Consider the following 14694-nt stretch of genomic DNA (forward strand, 5'->3'; position numbering starts at 1 on the left):
CTCGAGATGAGAGCGAGCAACTGAATCCGTTGAACCAATGGTTGAACGAACTTTTCGTAAAAGTGATACACCCACGATACACCCCTCTGTGACTGGTCATTGGAACGACCCAATCCCATATTAGTCACTAACAATTAGCATACAATAAAGAAAGAAAAACCCCTGCTTGAAAGACACGAGAAGGTCGACTTGTTTACGAATTTTGAACGTTCATTTTTAGGCAGTTACTTCCTTTCACTTATGTGTACATTCCATCAAACTTCCTCATTATAAAAATGATAATCTATTCGACCATGTTATATTATGTTCTTGGAAATACATATGAAAATATAGCATATTATAGGTGAATAAAATAAAATGAAACGGATGAATTGCATTGCCGCCAGTGAAGATTGCGAAATAGGTAATGAAACGCAGTCACATGCATATTCATCAAGGCCTTCATTGGTATCGCATTATGATTGGCTGTTGAAAAGGGAAAACGGGGCCTTGGTTCCTCTAACCAATGTGATTGGTCGGTGATGATCCCATCGTCAGCTCAACAACAGGATTTCCCTATGAACCTATTCCATTGTTAGATTATGAGGGACTGGGAAATGCTTTTTAAATCATACTTTTCGGTCCCTTAAAACCATCATAAAACCATTCATTATAACTGCTGAATTATTTTATCTATATCAAAATGTCATTCGTATGCTCAAGAACTCGATGTGGGACTTGAAACGGTTTTAGCCATCTTTTCGTCCCTCCTTTGAGCTCTTGATTTGTCAGGCAGCAAGTCTGCACGTGACACGCTTTTGTCTGCTGCGGTTTCGAGCTCTCAGCTGTTTCGCGCAGTACAGTACGTATACAAGATCACCTTCTCACACTTGCTCACATACAGTTTCTGTGCTGAGCCTGAGCCTGAGAAGAAAGCATTTTCTCTGGAACATTTAGGCTGAAGGCATTCAAAAATGTTGATTTTCATCAAAAAACCGGATGGCAATGTGCTGGAAATTGAAGTTGGACCCAAAGCTGTCGGTCTGGAATGCTTGGATTTGGTAAGTTTTTGGTCTCTTTCCCAAATTAAAGTTTATATTTGTGGTGAACTCAGAATTTTTTTTTCCAATATTCCAGAATCCAGGCCCGCAGATTGACACATGTGACATGACTACGGCCGGACTAGTGACTGTAGTGTAGGCCTAGTGTAGACTGTACTAGTGTTACTTAGTATGTAGTGTACGGAGGCAGCCAAGTCAAGTCTCAAGTCAAAGTTTAATACAGGGCCAAATCATGAGAGGCCGTCGCATGAAATGCTTAAAATGCATTATTTTTCCACCATTCTGAGTCAGAATTTTTAATGGATTTTTTTCTTCCAAAATCTATTCTAAGCTATTAAGGTCAAGTCCACCACAGAAAAATGTTGGTTTGAATCATACAGACAATAGCCTAGGGCTAGGGCCTAGGCCTAGAGGAAAATCAGATAAGCACAATGCTGAAAATTTCATCAAAATCGGATGTCAAATAAGAAAGTTATGGCATTTCAAAGACAAGTTTCGCTTATTTTTAACAAAATACACATACCGGTAGTTCATGGTAGTTATATGAACGAGTCAGTTACATCCAAATGAGAGAGTTGATGATGTCACTCACTATTTCTTTTGTTTTTTTATTGTTTGAATTATACGATATTTCAATTTTTACGAATTTGACGATTAGGACCTCCTTGCCTGAAGCACAAAATGTTAAAATAATGGAATTCCACGTGTTCAGGGAGGAATGAAACTTCATTTCACATGACAATGACGAGAAAATGAAAATATTTCATATAATGAAATACAAAAGAAATAGTGAGTGATTGATGTCATCAGTTCCTCATTTGCATACCGACCAAGATGTGCATATAACTGTTTTGTGAAATGAAGCGAAACTTTAAAATGCCATAACTTTTTTATTTTTCATCCGATTTTGATGAAATTTTCAGTGTTATGCTTGCTGAATTTTTCTCTTTTTATTCAAAGCAAATTTTTGTTGGGGTGGACTTGTCCTTTGAGTAGATTCTAGGTAGATCTAGGCCTACCGGTATTGCATCTGTAAAATTTGTGGTCATTGACATTGCATGTCTTTTTTTATCTAGTACAGAGCAAAAGATGATGGGCATTATCGTGAAATTTTGAACCTCCGTTGACTTCGTACAGCAACACTTAATTCAGTCACATCCACGTTCAAATAGACATGTGATTCCCGAAACCACGTTTTGTCCAAATGTTCTTATAATATATGCTTAAAAGATGTGGACATATCATCAGACTATCCTAACATTGGACTTGGTGGACTTTGTATCATATCAAGATGATAAAACAGGTCAAACCCTGGGCATGGGGAAATAAACCCAACACATTTGATGAAAGGTGAATAGGGGTCGAGAATAGACCGAGAAAAGCAATTCAAAAATAAATTTTGTATTCAGATCAATCTCTAACATTGAAGATGCTAGTTTGTCTCTTTTGTGAACTTTACATATTGTGTTGAATATGATTTCCCCATGATATTTTAGCGAAGGAGGCAAGCTTTACATTGAGAGCTAAAATAATGTGGAAAATTATTATTTTTGTACCAAGGGGCAAAGCATACTGAATCAAGAGTTTGCTGAACCTGTCACTTCAAAGTCAAGCATTATTGCCAATATGAATATCAACATCAACACATTTTAATAAAGACACTTCAATATTTTTCTAAACTTTTTGCTCTTTGCAACTGTTTTCTTTTCAGTTCATTATCTGACATTCATAGATATTTCTTTCACCTATATTATGTATAATTGTTATGTATAATTTACATTGTTCATTATGTAGACCTGTCTGAAGCTGAACATGGTTGAAGGGGATTACTTTGGCCTGCAGTTCACAGCAAAGAAAGGGGAGAGACACTGGCTAAACCTTCGAAACACCATAACATCGCAGCTCCCTATTGGATTCTCCCAGCCTATCCGTTTGGACCTGAGGGTTAAATTCCATGTCGAACCACACATCTTGCAGCAAGATATCACAAGGTGAATAGTAATAACTGTGGCCAGAAAGGTTTATGTTTTTAGGATTATATTCATGCATGCTCTGTATATGATAAGAGATTTAAGATTCCCAGGTGGATACAATGAGTAGTGAAAGAAACCTCTTCATAAAATCTATCATTTTTGGCAATGATGTAAGAAATATTTGCATTCTGAAAATAATTGTCCTTAAACCTATTTGTTACATGAGGCACTTAATGTACATGTAAATTGATTATGATATAGATTGAAGTAGTCTTCAGAAATGCTACTTCTAATTCTAAGAATATGAAGGGTTTGGTATGTGATACTGTAATGTTGGCCTACATTTTGTTCACCTAACATTGTTTTCCTTTTCTAAATGATCATTAATGTGATTTTTTCCTCATTGTTTCACTTGTAGACATCTCTTCTTTCATGATGCCAAACTCCTTGTGAAAGAAGGGAAGTTTAAGGCAGCCCTCAAGAACGCTGCCCGAATTGCCGCTTTGTTCACCCAGGCTGAGAATGGTGATTTTGGTGCCAGCAGTGACATGGAGCAGCTTTCTGGATACTTCCCCCAGTTTGCAGACTCGGAGGAATTCAAAGTGACAGCCCAAGCAGAATATGCCCGTCTCCGCAGCATGCGGACTGAACACGCGCTCCTGTCTCTGCTCAGAGAAATCTGTGAAATGGATTCTTATGGATTGGATACATTCACCGCCAAGACCTGCTCGGGCCAGTTCTGCGAAGTGGGAGTTGGAGCCCATGGAATTCTGGTGACTAATGTGGAAACACAAGATTGTGTGAAGTAAGTTACTTAATTTGGAATGTTAGATAGAATTATAGTTTGATGTATATGAGAATGAAAGAATTAGCACCATTTTTGAATTTTAATTAAGTGATATGAAGATCACTGATCATTGACGAGTAATTTTTAAATCCTGATTATTGATACATGATTTATGAATCGTGATCAGAATTTTTGGGGTTCAAACTCGAGGGAGTCGCTGAATAAAAAAAAGCTTTATGGTATTATTCGTATACATATACATTTTTCATAAAATGGAGCTTTCTTTACATTACCTACAATAACTTTTTTTTTCTGCAGGATCCCCCTTCAATCTGTAAAGAGGTTGTCAGTTGAGAAGAGAGATTGCCAGATGCACTATGAGCTTGACGATGGACATAACTTTACAACAGACAAGATGGAGCTTACTCTCCAAACCAAGGAGGTAGCAGAAGGGCTGTATCGTTCTATCACAGAGAAAGTGGAATTCTTCACCAGTGAAACTGTCAGTGAACCAGTCAAAGACCAGTTTGTTCGAGACTTACGTGGGAGCATCGTCTCTTTCTTCAATGTCAATACGGACTTGGGAAAGAAGTACTCCTTTGATCTGCGCAGAACGCAGCAAGAGGTCCATGACGATGCGAGGAGGAAGCTTTTTAGGATGGGCATCTCAACACAGTCTTGTGAAGATAGCGCCGACTTATCCGCCCAGGCACATAATAGGCAAGAAGGTGCCAACCAGCTTGAACAGGAACTTCAAATGTATCGGGATGCTGTGACATGTAAGGTCTGCATGGCATGTCATATGGACACAGTTCTCTTACCCTGTGGTCACTTTCTCCTGTGTAGCAACTGTGCTGACATGGTCTCCTCTTGCCCCTCGTGTCGCTTAAGCATTGAAGAAAGGAAGAAAGTCTTCTGGGACAGACCTATGAATGTTACCTAGAGCAAGCTAAACAGGTAAAGTTAATTGTGTTCATAATGCTTGTAGAAGGACCCTGAATCAGTATTACAAAGATTGCCATGATGTATGTTATGTTTTTATTAAGAGATTAGTCATTTTGAATTTCCGTCAGAGATACCTTTAGGAATTAAGATCAGATGACCTGTAGCTATGTGTATGTTTCAAGTGTTGTAAATGAAGGGAAAGGAATAAGTTGATGCCAGAATCAAAGTAACTTGTAATATGATCTGTGACTGACTTGACATTGTTTATTTGTACACTGCATACAAAATTAAGTTCCATGTTGTGCACAACTAGAATTGCATCTAAAAGCTACAGTAGACATACCTAGCTAGTAGCTAGCTACTTATACATGTTTAGTTAATGTTTAGAAACATTGATGGAACAACATGTAAGGAACAGTGTCATGTTACATTTTCTTTACTCCAAATGATAAGACCTTATAATCTGATCAGATGTGGATGTGTAGTTTTGTAAATATTTTTAGAAGAATGAAAACTTGTATTTTTGATCTCTGAGGTCAACACATTTTTTAAAAGGAGAATTGCCTTGAATTGTAGAAAAAAAAACATATTTTTGTAAAATGTGTGATAGCTAATATAAGAAGTTGATACATATGTTTACGTCAACTGTTAGTGTAGCATTCTCCCAGGTTCATACATCTACACTTTAAATGCATTTTGTAGATGTGTTAAATGCCCTCTCCTCTAGTGTAGTTGGTACATTCCTATGATATACATCTGCAGTTGCAAGAATTTCTACATGTATACTGTATCCTTTTTTTCCCCTTTTCCCCCTTTTTGTTGTTGCAAGAAATGTAGTCTTTCTATTTGTAGTATTCAGATTCTGTGTGCATTCCAAAGCCACATCAGGTCAATTTAGTTAATTTAGATTTGTGCAATAATCTGTTTAGAAAAAACTTTTCAATTTCATTTCTTTCCATATTGCTGTACAAATATCTGAGAAGAGTTTTAGTTCAGACTAAGATCCACACATGATTTTATATTTCCTCCCACATGATTTTGTTCAACTAACTTGATGCACAAATCGGTGTTGTGCATTTGGCATGTACATTTATATGAGATCGTACGTGTAATAACTTTTCCAGTCATAAGAAAGAATGGATTTCATACTCTACACACTTGCGCTAAATGGTTCATTTGAAAACGAATACATGTTTACAGTGTCAAGTACAATGTACATGTCCGAATGTATTTATAATATACTGTATGTGTGTACACACAGAAGGGAAGATCCATCAAAATATTATCCTTGCCATACACTCTTTTGTTGTGTTTATGAAATTATTTATTTCATGGTCAAGACTGCAGTATACATGCAAAAGTAAATTGTTTGCTCTGATACCTTTATAAGTGCTTACATCTATGTAGCATACTTTTTTTTGTGATGTCATGTTTTCCAAAATCATGTTCTCGCCAGTTCTCGAGATTTTTTTAATTGTGTATGCAAAGTGCGGTGCACATTGTTTTTTAGTCTGTAGAAATTAAAAGTTCTATTTTACACTGTTAATATATTGTAACAAAGACATGGAGAAATGTGAGTAGATTTTGTTTGTAAGTATGTGTGTGACTCATTCAGTGGCTGTGCCAAATTATTGGTGCTGTACTACTTATACACGTACATGTAAATGACTGCAATTTGGTATGCCAATTATCAAAACTATTTTGAAGTTTGAATGTGCACTAACTTTGCTATTTGTTCTTTATTTGGTAAGTGAGACCACCATCCTTCTAATGACATAGACAGTCACATTCATTGAATAAAGAAAAATCTTCTTTCCACAACACATGAAATTGACAATGTTGTACATCACTATGTACAACATTGGAAATATTATTTGTACATTATTAAACAGAATGTACCTATCATATTATATATTATATACCGGTACATATTCATTGTATTTTGTAATCACATTACATGTACATGTAAGTTTAATGTGTTTTCGTTACATTAGTGAATAATATGTTGTGAGGCTATATAAACTTACGAGGCTTACAGTTTACTGGTATACTAATTGTGCTTTTCTGCTCTATTGTACAGTATGGGTTTGAACCAGTATGCACAAACTACATTGTTCTTTGGACTTCATTGCAGCTGTAGTTTTAATTTGAAGAAGAGTAACAATCTGTTCATTTAGCTGAATAGCATGTTGTTTCTCTGCTTTTGCAGAATAGATAATACATGAATTTTGTTCTGTTGATTTGATGTTTAGGCCTACATGTAATTAATGGATCAGTTATTAACAATGATGCATATCATGCGTGCAAGTATATTTTGCTCAACATGTATATACATGTAGCTCTTTAACATGTACATCTATTTGTTGAATAAGGTTGAAGTATTTCCCTATTTATAAATATCTTTCTCCTGTTATTACTTTTAGACTTGTGCTAATATATGGGTAAAATTATTTAATATCCCTGACCTTATGTACATGTATGAAGTTTCTTAAAGCTAAACTCTAGAAGTTGAAGTGCTAAAACAGCATTCATTGTGCACAGATCAATAAGATCATATAGTGTAGTCTCTGTATGCTTCTCCAATGTGGTGATATAAAACCTACATGTAAATGATGTAAAGTGAAGATTAGAGTGGTTCAACCAGGGAGTTTAGGAGGTTCAACAAAAGTTACTTGACTCTAATTACCAATGTTTATATTCACTTTCATTTTGCATTGGATGGGGAAAAGCTAGTTTAGCTTGTTGCCAAGTTGAAAAAGAAAGCACTAACTTCAACAACTAGATGTATTGTAAAAAGTTGGAGAAAAACAAGTTTTCAGAAGGTGACCTACGAACAATTTTGCTTTACTTAAGTTGTTTATTCAACTGTTAAGGGATTTTCCATTGTAACCCCACTCTGTGGGCCTCTCTCCTTTGTGCTGTTTCAATGCAAGCAGTGAAGCTACACATCAAGCAGGTGCATTGAGCTTTGCTATGAGAAACTGGTACATGTACATGTTGGCACATGTCAGGCCCTACATGTGTAGTTCGAGTTTTTTTTTTTGGGGGGGGGGGGGGTTGAGAAGAATATATCTTTCTAATCTCATCAACTATTCAAAATATTTTTTTTTTAATTAATGTCTACTCTTTCCCAAATGCACACAAATATGATGTATGAATGTCAGTTGATTTTATTTACATTTTTCAGCTTCCCTTAATTAAGTGCCAAATTTTTGATGACTTAAGTTCAAAGATAAAATTCCCATTTAAATTAGTCATTCTTATGTTGGCATCTAGTGAAGAATGCATACACATCAGGGTCCCGTAACACAAAGGTCAGCGACCAATCGTATGCTTAATTTTTATGATTAAAGGACAAGTTCACCCCAACAGAAACTTGATTTTAATAAAAAGAGAAAAAATCAACAAGCACAACACTGAAGATTTCATCAAAATCGGATGTAAAATAAGAAAGTTATGGCATTTTAAAGTTTCTCTTCATTTCACAAAAACAGTTATATACACATCTCGGTCGGTATGCAAATGAGGAACTGATGACATCACTCACTCACTATTTCTTTTGTATTTTATTATATGAAATATTTTTGTTTTCTCGTCATTGTCATGTGAAATGAAGTTCATTCCTCCCTTAACACGTGGAATTCCATTATTTTAACATTTTGTACTTCAGACAAGGAGGTCCTAATCTTCAAATTCGTAAAAATTGAAATATTTGTATAATTCAAACAATAAAAAACAAAAGAAATAGTGAGTGAGTGAAATCATCGACTCTCTCATTTAGATGTAACTGGCTCGTTCATATAACTATTTTGTTAAAAATAAGCAAAACTTTGAAATTTCTTCACTTATTTTACATCCGATTTTGATGAAATTTTCAGCATTGTGCTTGTCTGATTTTTCTCAATTGATTCAAATCAACAGTTTTCTGAGGTGGACTTGATCTTTAATTTAACATTGCAGTCAATGCAATGAATCAATTGTTAAAAATGTTCTTGATGATTGCTAATCTTTATGGTAATATGGGCCCCTGATCAAAATGTTCAACTCAATGCAAATTCATGGATTGTTAATCGTTCCTCATCAATGGCAAAAGGTATTGAATTTCAACCTCTGAAATTTTGAAATGTATTCTTTATCATATATTTACTTGCCAAAGTACAAAAATTATTAGGGGTGTGGGGTACTCCGGCGATGTGTACATGTAAATGACACATTCCTCTAACTTTATAACAGATAAGAATCTTGTATTTGATTACATTGAGATTATGTTCTAAATGAAGAGGAATTTGGATTTATAATTCTTAAATTCGATCCTTTCCATCAATTCTTTTTGTATGTGTAATTTTGTTCACAACATTCTCAATATTGTCTTAGATAAGAAAGGGAATTTTATTTCTTTAATTGTGTAAAAATAAGTCATGTTTTCCCGCAGTAATGTTTTTGACCAAGCAGTCTTGTCAATATAATTTGTTTATTTAAACCTGTGTGAAATAACTTATCAAGCATTTAATAAAGTAAAGAAAATGAAATCACATTGAGCTCGTTATTTTGTTAAACGTGCCTTGTATTGTCTTATGCTTAGTGAAATGTCCATATTCCATAGTGTGGGATTTGAACCATCCAATACAAGTTCGTTTCAATACACCAGGATAGGCGACATTTTGCTTGTTTCAATTTACTTGTACACTTCCTGTCCAAATGTAGGTCTGCAAGTCATGTTTGATTTAAATCACCTTTTGCTCCTAGTAGAGTCGAGATCGTATCATCCATATCAGATCATGGTGCTAGGGGTTAATAGCTCCATGATCAGATTTTTTTTTCCAAGTGAGATCTGAAAATGAGGCAGCGTGTGGCGATTTGCGATGTGAAAGAACTAGGCCACTGCTGAAGCACCTTTGCAGTAGTTTGTGTGGGTGGAAATTGAATATGTAGGACGTTCATGTAGAGAACTGGAGAATACAATACATGAAAAGATTTCAATTGAAAATATATTTTGTATGAGTGATACGATTGAATCAATATCACGAACGCGAAAGCATTGTTAAACAGAAAATGAGTGGGTTGAAAGAACAGTTAGTCAATGAAAAAGAATTATAAGAGTTATATGAATATATGAACCGAAAGTGAATCATGTGATAATGAGAGAGGGCAACAGTGGATGCTATTTTCGGGTTTTAGGGTATTTTTCCAGGGTATTCCTAGTACTTCTTTATAGAATGGGACCTAAATGTCTCTTGGCCGATCCTTGGATTTGTGCCAGAATCAACATGACTTATTAAAAGGCAAAAAAACATATTACCATAGAATCGTTAATACCAACGTCAAAACGGAAAATCTCAACAATACAGCCATTTATCGTTTCAAAGTTCAAAATTTATTACTCTAATGGCGTGTCGTAAAATGGGCAGAATACTTCTCATATTATTTTAGTAATATTGTTATCCAGATTCTTATTAAGCGAAATTGACCCCCCCCCCTCCCCCCATAACCCTCATGGGAAGCGGGCGTGCTGAATTTGCCTGAAGCACCCCCAAGATTTGTCTTGGGTGCTGCGTGTGTTGACACCAAATGCAGAACCAACTGGAAATCAGGTTGGTTTTTTCGAATGTCAAACCGAGACCAAATCACCTTCATTTTCGAGAGAAGACCCAGTTTTCCACTTGTAAATTTCCCAGTGATGCCCCTGCGCCCCCCCCCCCCCCTTGACGACCAACAATGTTTCGCATTGATGTATTTCATGAATGCAAAAACATCCATAAAATAATTGAATAGACATTGAAATCTAATTACCATGATTAGTTCCTATATAGCCAAACACTTCAATCGAATTTGGAAACGTGTTGGCAAAGTGGTTGCTGGTATACGTGCCTATAAACTTTTATTTATTATCCAATCACTGAGATACATAATCTCAAACAAAAGATTCATGCATGTGTCACTGATCTAAAATTCCCGGTCTATACTTTCAATTTGGGAAAAAGTTGCCGAATTGACGAGATCATTCTTATCCTTTCTCACACTTGAAGGTGAAAATAATCCTAAAAATTAGTCGACTATTAATATGATTCAAAATATATATTGGCAACCATGATTGTTGAAAACTTCCAGTACTGACTTTGAAGTTTCGCTCTTTTATAATTAAATATATTACAGTATTGACAATACTAATACAAATATTGTCTATTCCTCTATCAAGATCAAAACTACCGGGCCTAAATATTATACCTTTCACAAAGATTCAACCATGCATGCGGCATGCATGGTAGGTCCATGGTTATATTGACATTTCATTTACGACTTCTGTCGCAATATGCATGTTGCCCTGTTGATGTTTTAACTTCTGTCATGAAAAAAAAATGAGGACAACTTTGAAATGCCGCAATTCCTATCTATTTCCTGATGATTCTTTTAAATGGCTATGAGTACCGAGTCGAAATAATAAGTCAGTCCATTGAATTCAAGATTTTGATGGTACGTGAATATCAGGTTACGCATTATATTGGCTCGTGCACGTATGATCTACTTTCGTCTCTAAAAAAAAGTTCAACACCTTTTCCTTGAAGGTCAAACTAATATACTTAACAAACAAAATAAGTCTTTAATCTTTAGACTCATTCGATGACCAAAACATCACGACCTCAATATGATTATTGCCAATTTATGACCTACTTAAATGAAGTTTGCAGTATGTCTATTGTATCGTCGTTCTAATAAAGGGGCTTCAAACAACTATTAAACATTCTCTGCACGCCGAAGTGATTGATCGAATTTGAACAAAAGCAATTCATCGAATATGAATAGGCCTAAGGCTATCAATTCAGAAATTGTGCTTTCGTAGAGGAGTGTATATGGGACAAACCAGCATATCGATCCCCTCTGTATTAAAAGAACGGAGTGGGGTTTAAGACGAATTAAATTGAGCTGGTTATTATCTAACGGCTGAATCCTGTTTTGACAAAATATACAAGGTTACTTTACCACAAGAATGACAGAGGAACATGACGTCATAATGGTCAGTCATCGCAAAGGATAGGCTTGAAATTGGACCATTAACCGACTACACGATTTGTTCATGGAGCTATCACATTAGTAATAGCTCCATGATTTGTTTATGCCAGTTTTAGAATAATTGTGACCGATATATTCTTACAGTCATGGCCGTGCGCAGCAGGGGGGGGGGCTAGAAAATTCAAAAGGGGAATTAGGGGCAGTTGCCTCTGAAAGTGTTTTTTTTTTCAATCATCGCAAGTTACATGCTGAATATTTTACATAAATTTAATTAAAGGGCTGGTCCAGGCTGGAGATATTCATATCTCAATAAACATAGTAAAATTCACAAAGCAAAATGCTAAAAATTTGATCAAAATCGGATAAATAACGAAGTTATTGAATTTTAAAGATTTGCATTATTCCGGTGAAACAGTTCTAGGCATGTCTTTCTGAATATTAATTTGGTGGGCTGATGATGTCATATCCCCACTTGTTCTTTTGTATTTTGTCATATGAAATTAGGTTTATTAAAAAAATATTGACCAAGCACTAAAACAATTGGATCGACAACTGATTAAGTGCATTTTTATTGCCGCAACTTATTTCAACATAATGGAGACACATCATTTACAGATGACTTGTGATATAAAAAAACATTTGTGAATTTATGTTGTAACAGGTCAAAATGAACTGTTTATTGAAAATTCATATATTTTCATTACTCTTAATAATTCGTCTGTAAGTAATAGATGCCTTTAGAGGAAGTGCACAAGAAGTAGTAAAAAAATAGAAATGTTAAACAATCTTCATGCTTTTTAGGAAGTATGATTCACACTCTTTCTGGGTAAGAGTGATGCTGAATGGTCTTTGGGTCAAAACATCACATTCCAGAGCTATGAGCTTGTATGACGTAGATCATTATGGTCAAGGCTTAGCATCTGTGAATGGAGAGTGATGACTGCATAAAAGGGAGAGAGGAGTTTGCTCCAATTCACTCCTGCACTGCACCCCATTCATGGGGCAGGCAGAGAGGCTTCTTCATTTTCGGGTCAGAATTATAGGTATTTGACATGACATTCGTGTAGCGGGTGAGGCTATCACGAGAGGAAATAATATGGTCCTCTAGGCCAGATTGCCAGGGTGAGTGGTTATCATTTATAAACCACTGTATTTCAATGCTAATTTGTTGGCATATTTTAATTGTTGGTTGGTAAATTTCACTTAATGGATGTATTTCATTTATTTGTTGGAAGAGTTATCCATAACGATGGAGGAACTGAATTTGTGATTAGATGAGTTGAATTCAGGCAATATTGAATAAGTTTTAATGAATGGATATAGACAACATGTTTATCATTTATTATTACGAGTCTACTTGACGTCATATTGATGAATGTTTTATCTAAGAGTCACAAGCAAATATGTGTATATTTCTATTTTGTGCGTTTTTCAAACATATATCATCATTCTAGTTAATTGTTTTATTCTCATTGGTTTTTGCAGGGTTTTTTTTATTTCTTTATCTTTTGTTCCTGTACTTGGAAATTGTGGAATTTTGTATATAACGACTCATCGATATTAAACGAACCGAAACACAAGGAATGGTGTCGTGTGTCATCTTTCTGCATCAGTTTCCGTGTGTTACAAGTGGCGTTGTCAGCAGGATCGATGTTCGTCGTTGGATACAACCAAGTTCAAACCCTGACAATCTGAGGAGCTCATCCGTGGACATCTTGATTTGTAAATATGAACGTAGCTTTAACACTGTTTAAGATGTATTTGTGTGTGTGCATAGTGTGAATGCTGTAGCCAAAATGTAGTTTGGTTAAAATAATGTGGGGCTACAAGTGTATTTAATAGGGACTAATACTAGTGGGAAGGTATTTTAAGAGATACCCTGTAAGAGTTTTCAGACCAAATGGCTTTGGTCAAGGGAATACTGAGTACTGTTGAAGATTAGTTTTGTGTTGTCATGGTAATGCTGTGGTTTGGAACAGTCCATGCCCCCTTTCTTATGTAATTTTGGCTGGTTGGATGGGAACCACACATTGGGGTGTAGGAAGCCAGAGACACCAGTATTTTATATGTTGATAGGAGGGAGTACAGTACAGTATGTGCAGAGAAGCTCTGGGTTTGGCAAACATGATTAACTATGAATAGTTGAGGCGTTTCTTTGTCTGATACTTGAAGTTTGTTAACTTTTTAATTTTTGTTTTGGATCTTGATTAATATTCGGTTTAATTAAGCTATGGCGTGAATTAATTTTAATTAATTGCTTGATCCAGAATGTGTATTTGATAGTTTTAGGGGCTACTTTGGAAAAAGTAGGGGAGCCCACGTGTTGATGAAAGTGTTTTACTTTCATGTGTCTGTGTGTTATAATGGTTATCATATTGTAATATGCTGATCTTTCTGATTTGTAACTGGGATTTGGCTAGGAGTACTGCTAGGTTTAGTCAGGATAAAGTATCAATGTTAATTTCGAGAACCTCAATCTGAGACCGGGATTGCATTAGAGGGATACTGGAGTGACTATTGGGGCAGTAAGGTTTTTCTCTTTACCTTTGTTTTTCTGTTAACCTTCGAGGCCGGAGAGGACGCAGTGGTAGTTGAGAGAATTAGTCATAAGTTATGAGATTTTTCAGTGTGTTATATTGGTATACCATTGTTCCATTTGAAATTGCTAAGATTTGGGGAAACATCTAGTAATTGTTATTTGTTTATTGTCTTGTAATTCTTTAACAGTTTGAATCGGCTTAAAGTATAAGTAGGTATATTTTTGGAGGTTTAAGGATGACATTGTAGTGATTGATTTTACTGGCTATAATTATATAATGGTCTGTTATTCGTTGAGATACATGGATTGTGAAGGTTTATGTCGATAACTAAACAATTGGTTGGTATAAACTCTGGAGCTGTTAGGATCAGTTAGGAAGCACTTGGAATGTTCAATGCTAGG

The 14694-nt window shown here is 35.5% G+C and overlaps 1 protein-coding gene and 1 long non-coding RNA gene across 2 annotated transcripts; both read left to right on the plus strand.

Moving 5' to 3' along the window:
- Positions 1-931: 931 nt before the first annotated feature.
- On the plus strand, positions 932-7489 carry LOC121407674 (E3 ubiquitin-protein ligase MYLIP-A-like). The gene is made up of 4 exons (XM_041598856.1): positions 932-1040; positions 2835-3031; positions 3432-3818; positions 4119-7489. The coding sequence occupies exons 1-4, from the start codon at positions 954-956 to the stop codon at positions 4741-4743; spliced, it is 1296 nt and encodes a 431-aa protein (XP_041454790.1). The 5' UTR covers positions 932-953; the 3' UTR covers positions 4744-7489.
- Positions 7490-12405: 4916 nt separating this feature from the next.
- On the plus strand, positions 12406-13554 carry LOC121407675. The gene is made up of 2 exons (XR_005968941.1): positions 12406-12875; positions 13239-13554. It is a non-coding gene; the product is annotated as an uncharacterized LOC121407675 (long non-coding RNA).
- Positions 13555-14694: the final 1140 nt, after the last annotated feature.

Source organism: Lytechinus variegatus, chromosome 2 (assembly GCF_018143015.1).
Source record: "Lytechinus variegatus isolate NC3 chromosome 2, Lvar_3.0, whole genome shotgun sequence".
In the NCBI taxonomy this organism is placed as follows: Eukaryota; Metazoa; Echinodermata; class Echinoidea; order Temnopleuroida; family Toxopneustidae; genus Lytechinus; species Lytechinus variegatus.

Bases quoted from the DNA above. Each gene is read 5' to 3' on its own strand.
- LOC121407674 (XM_041598856.1), top strand. From the start codon at position 954: ATGTTGATTTTCATCAAAAAACCGGATGGCAATGTGCTGGAAATTGAA. The intron at 1,041-2,834 runs GTAAGTTTTTGG...TTCATTATGTAG, and splicing joins GTCTGGAATGCTTGGATTTG to ACCTGTCTGAAGCTGAACAT. The intron at 3,032-3,431 runs GTGAATAGTAAT...TTTCACTTGTAG, and splicing joins TTGCAGCAAGATATCACAAG to ACATCTCTTCTTTCATGATG.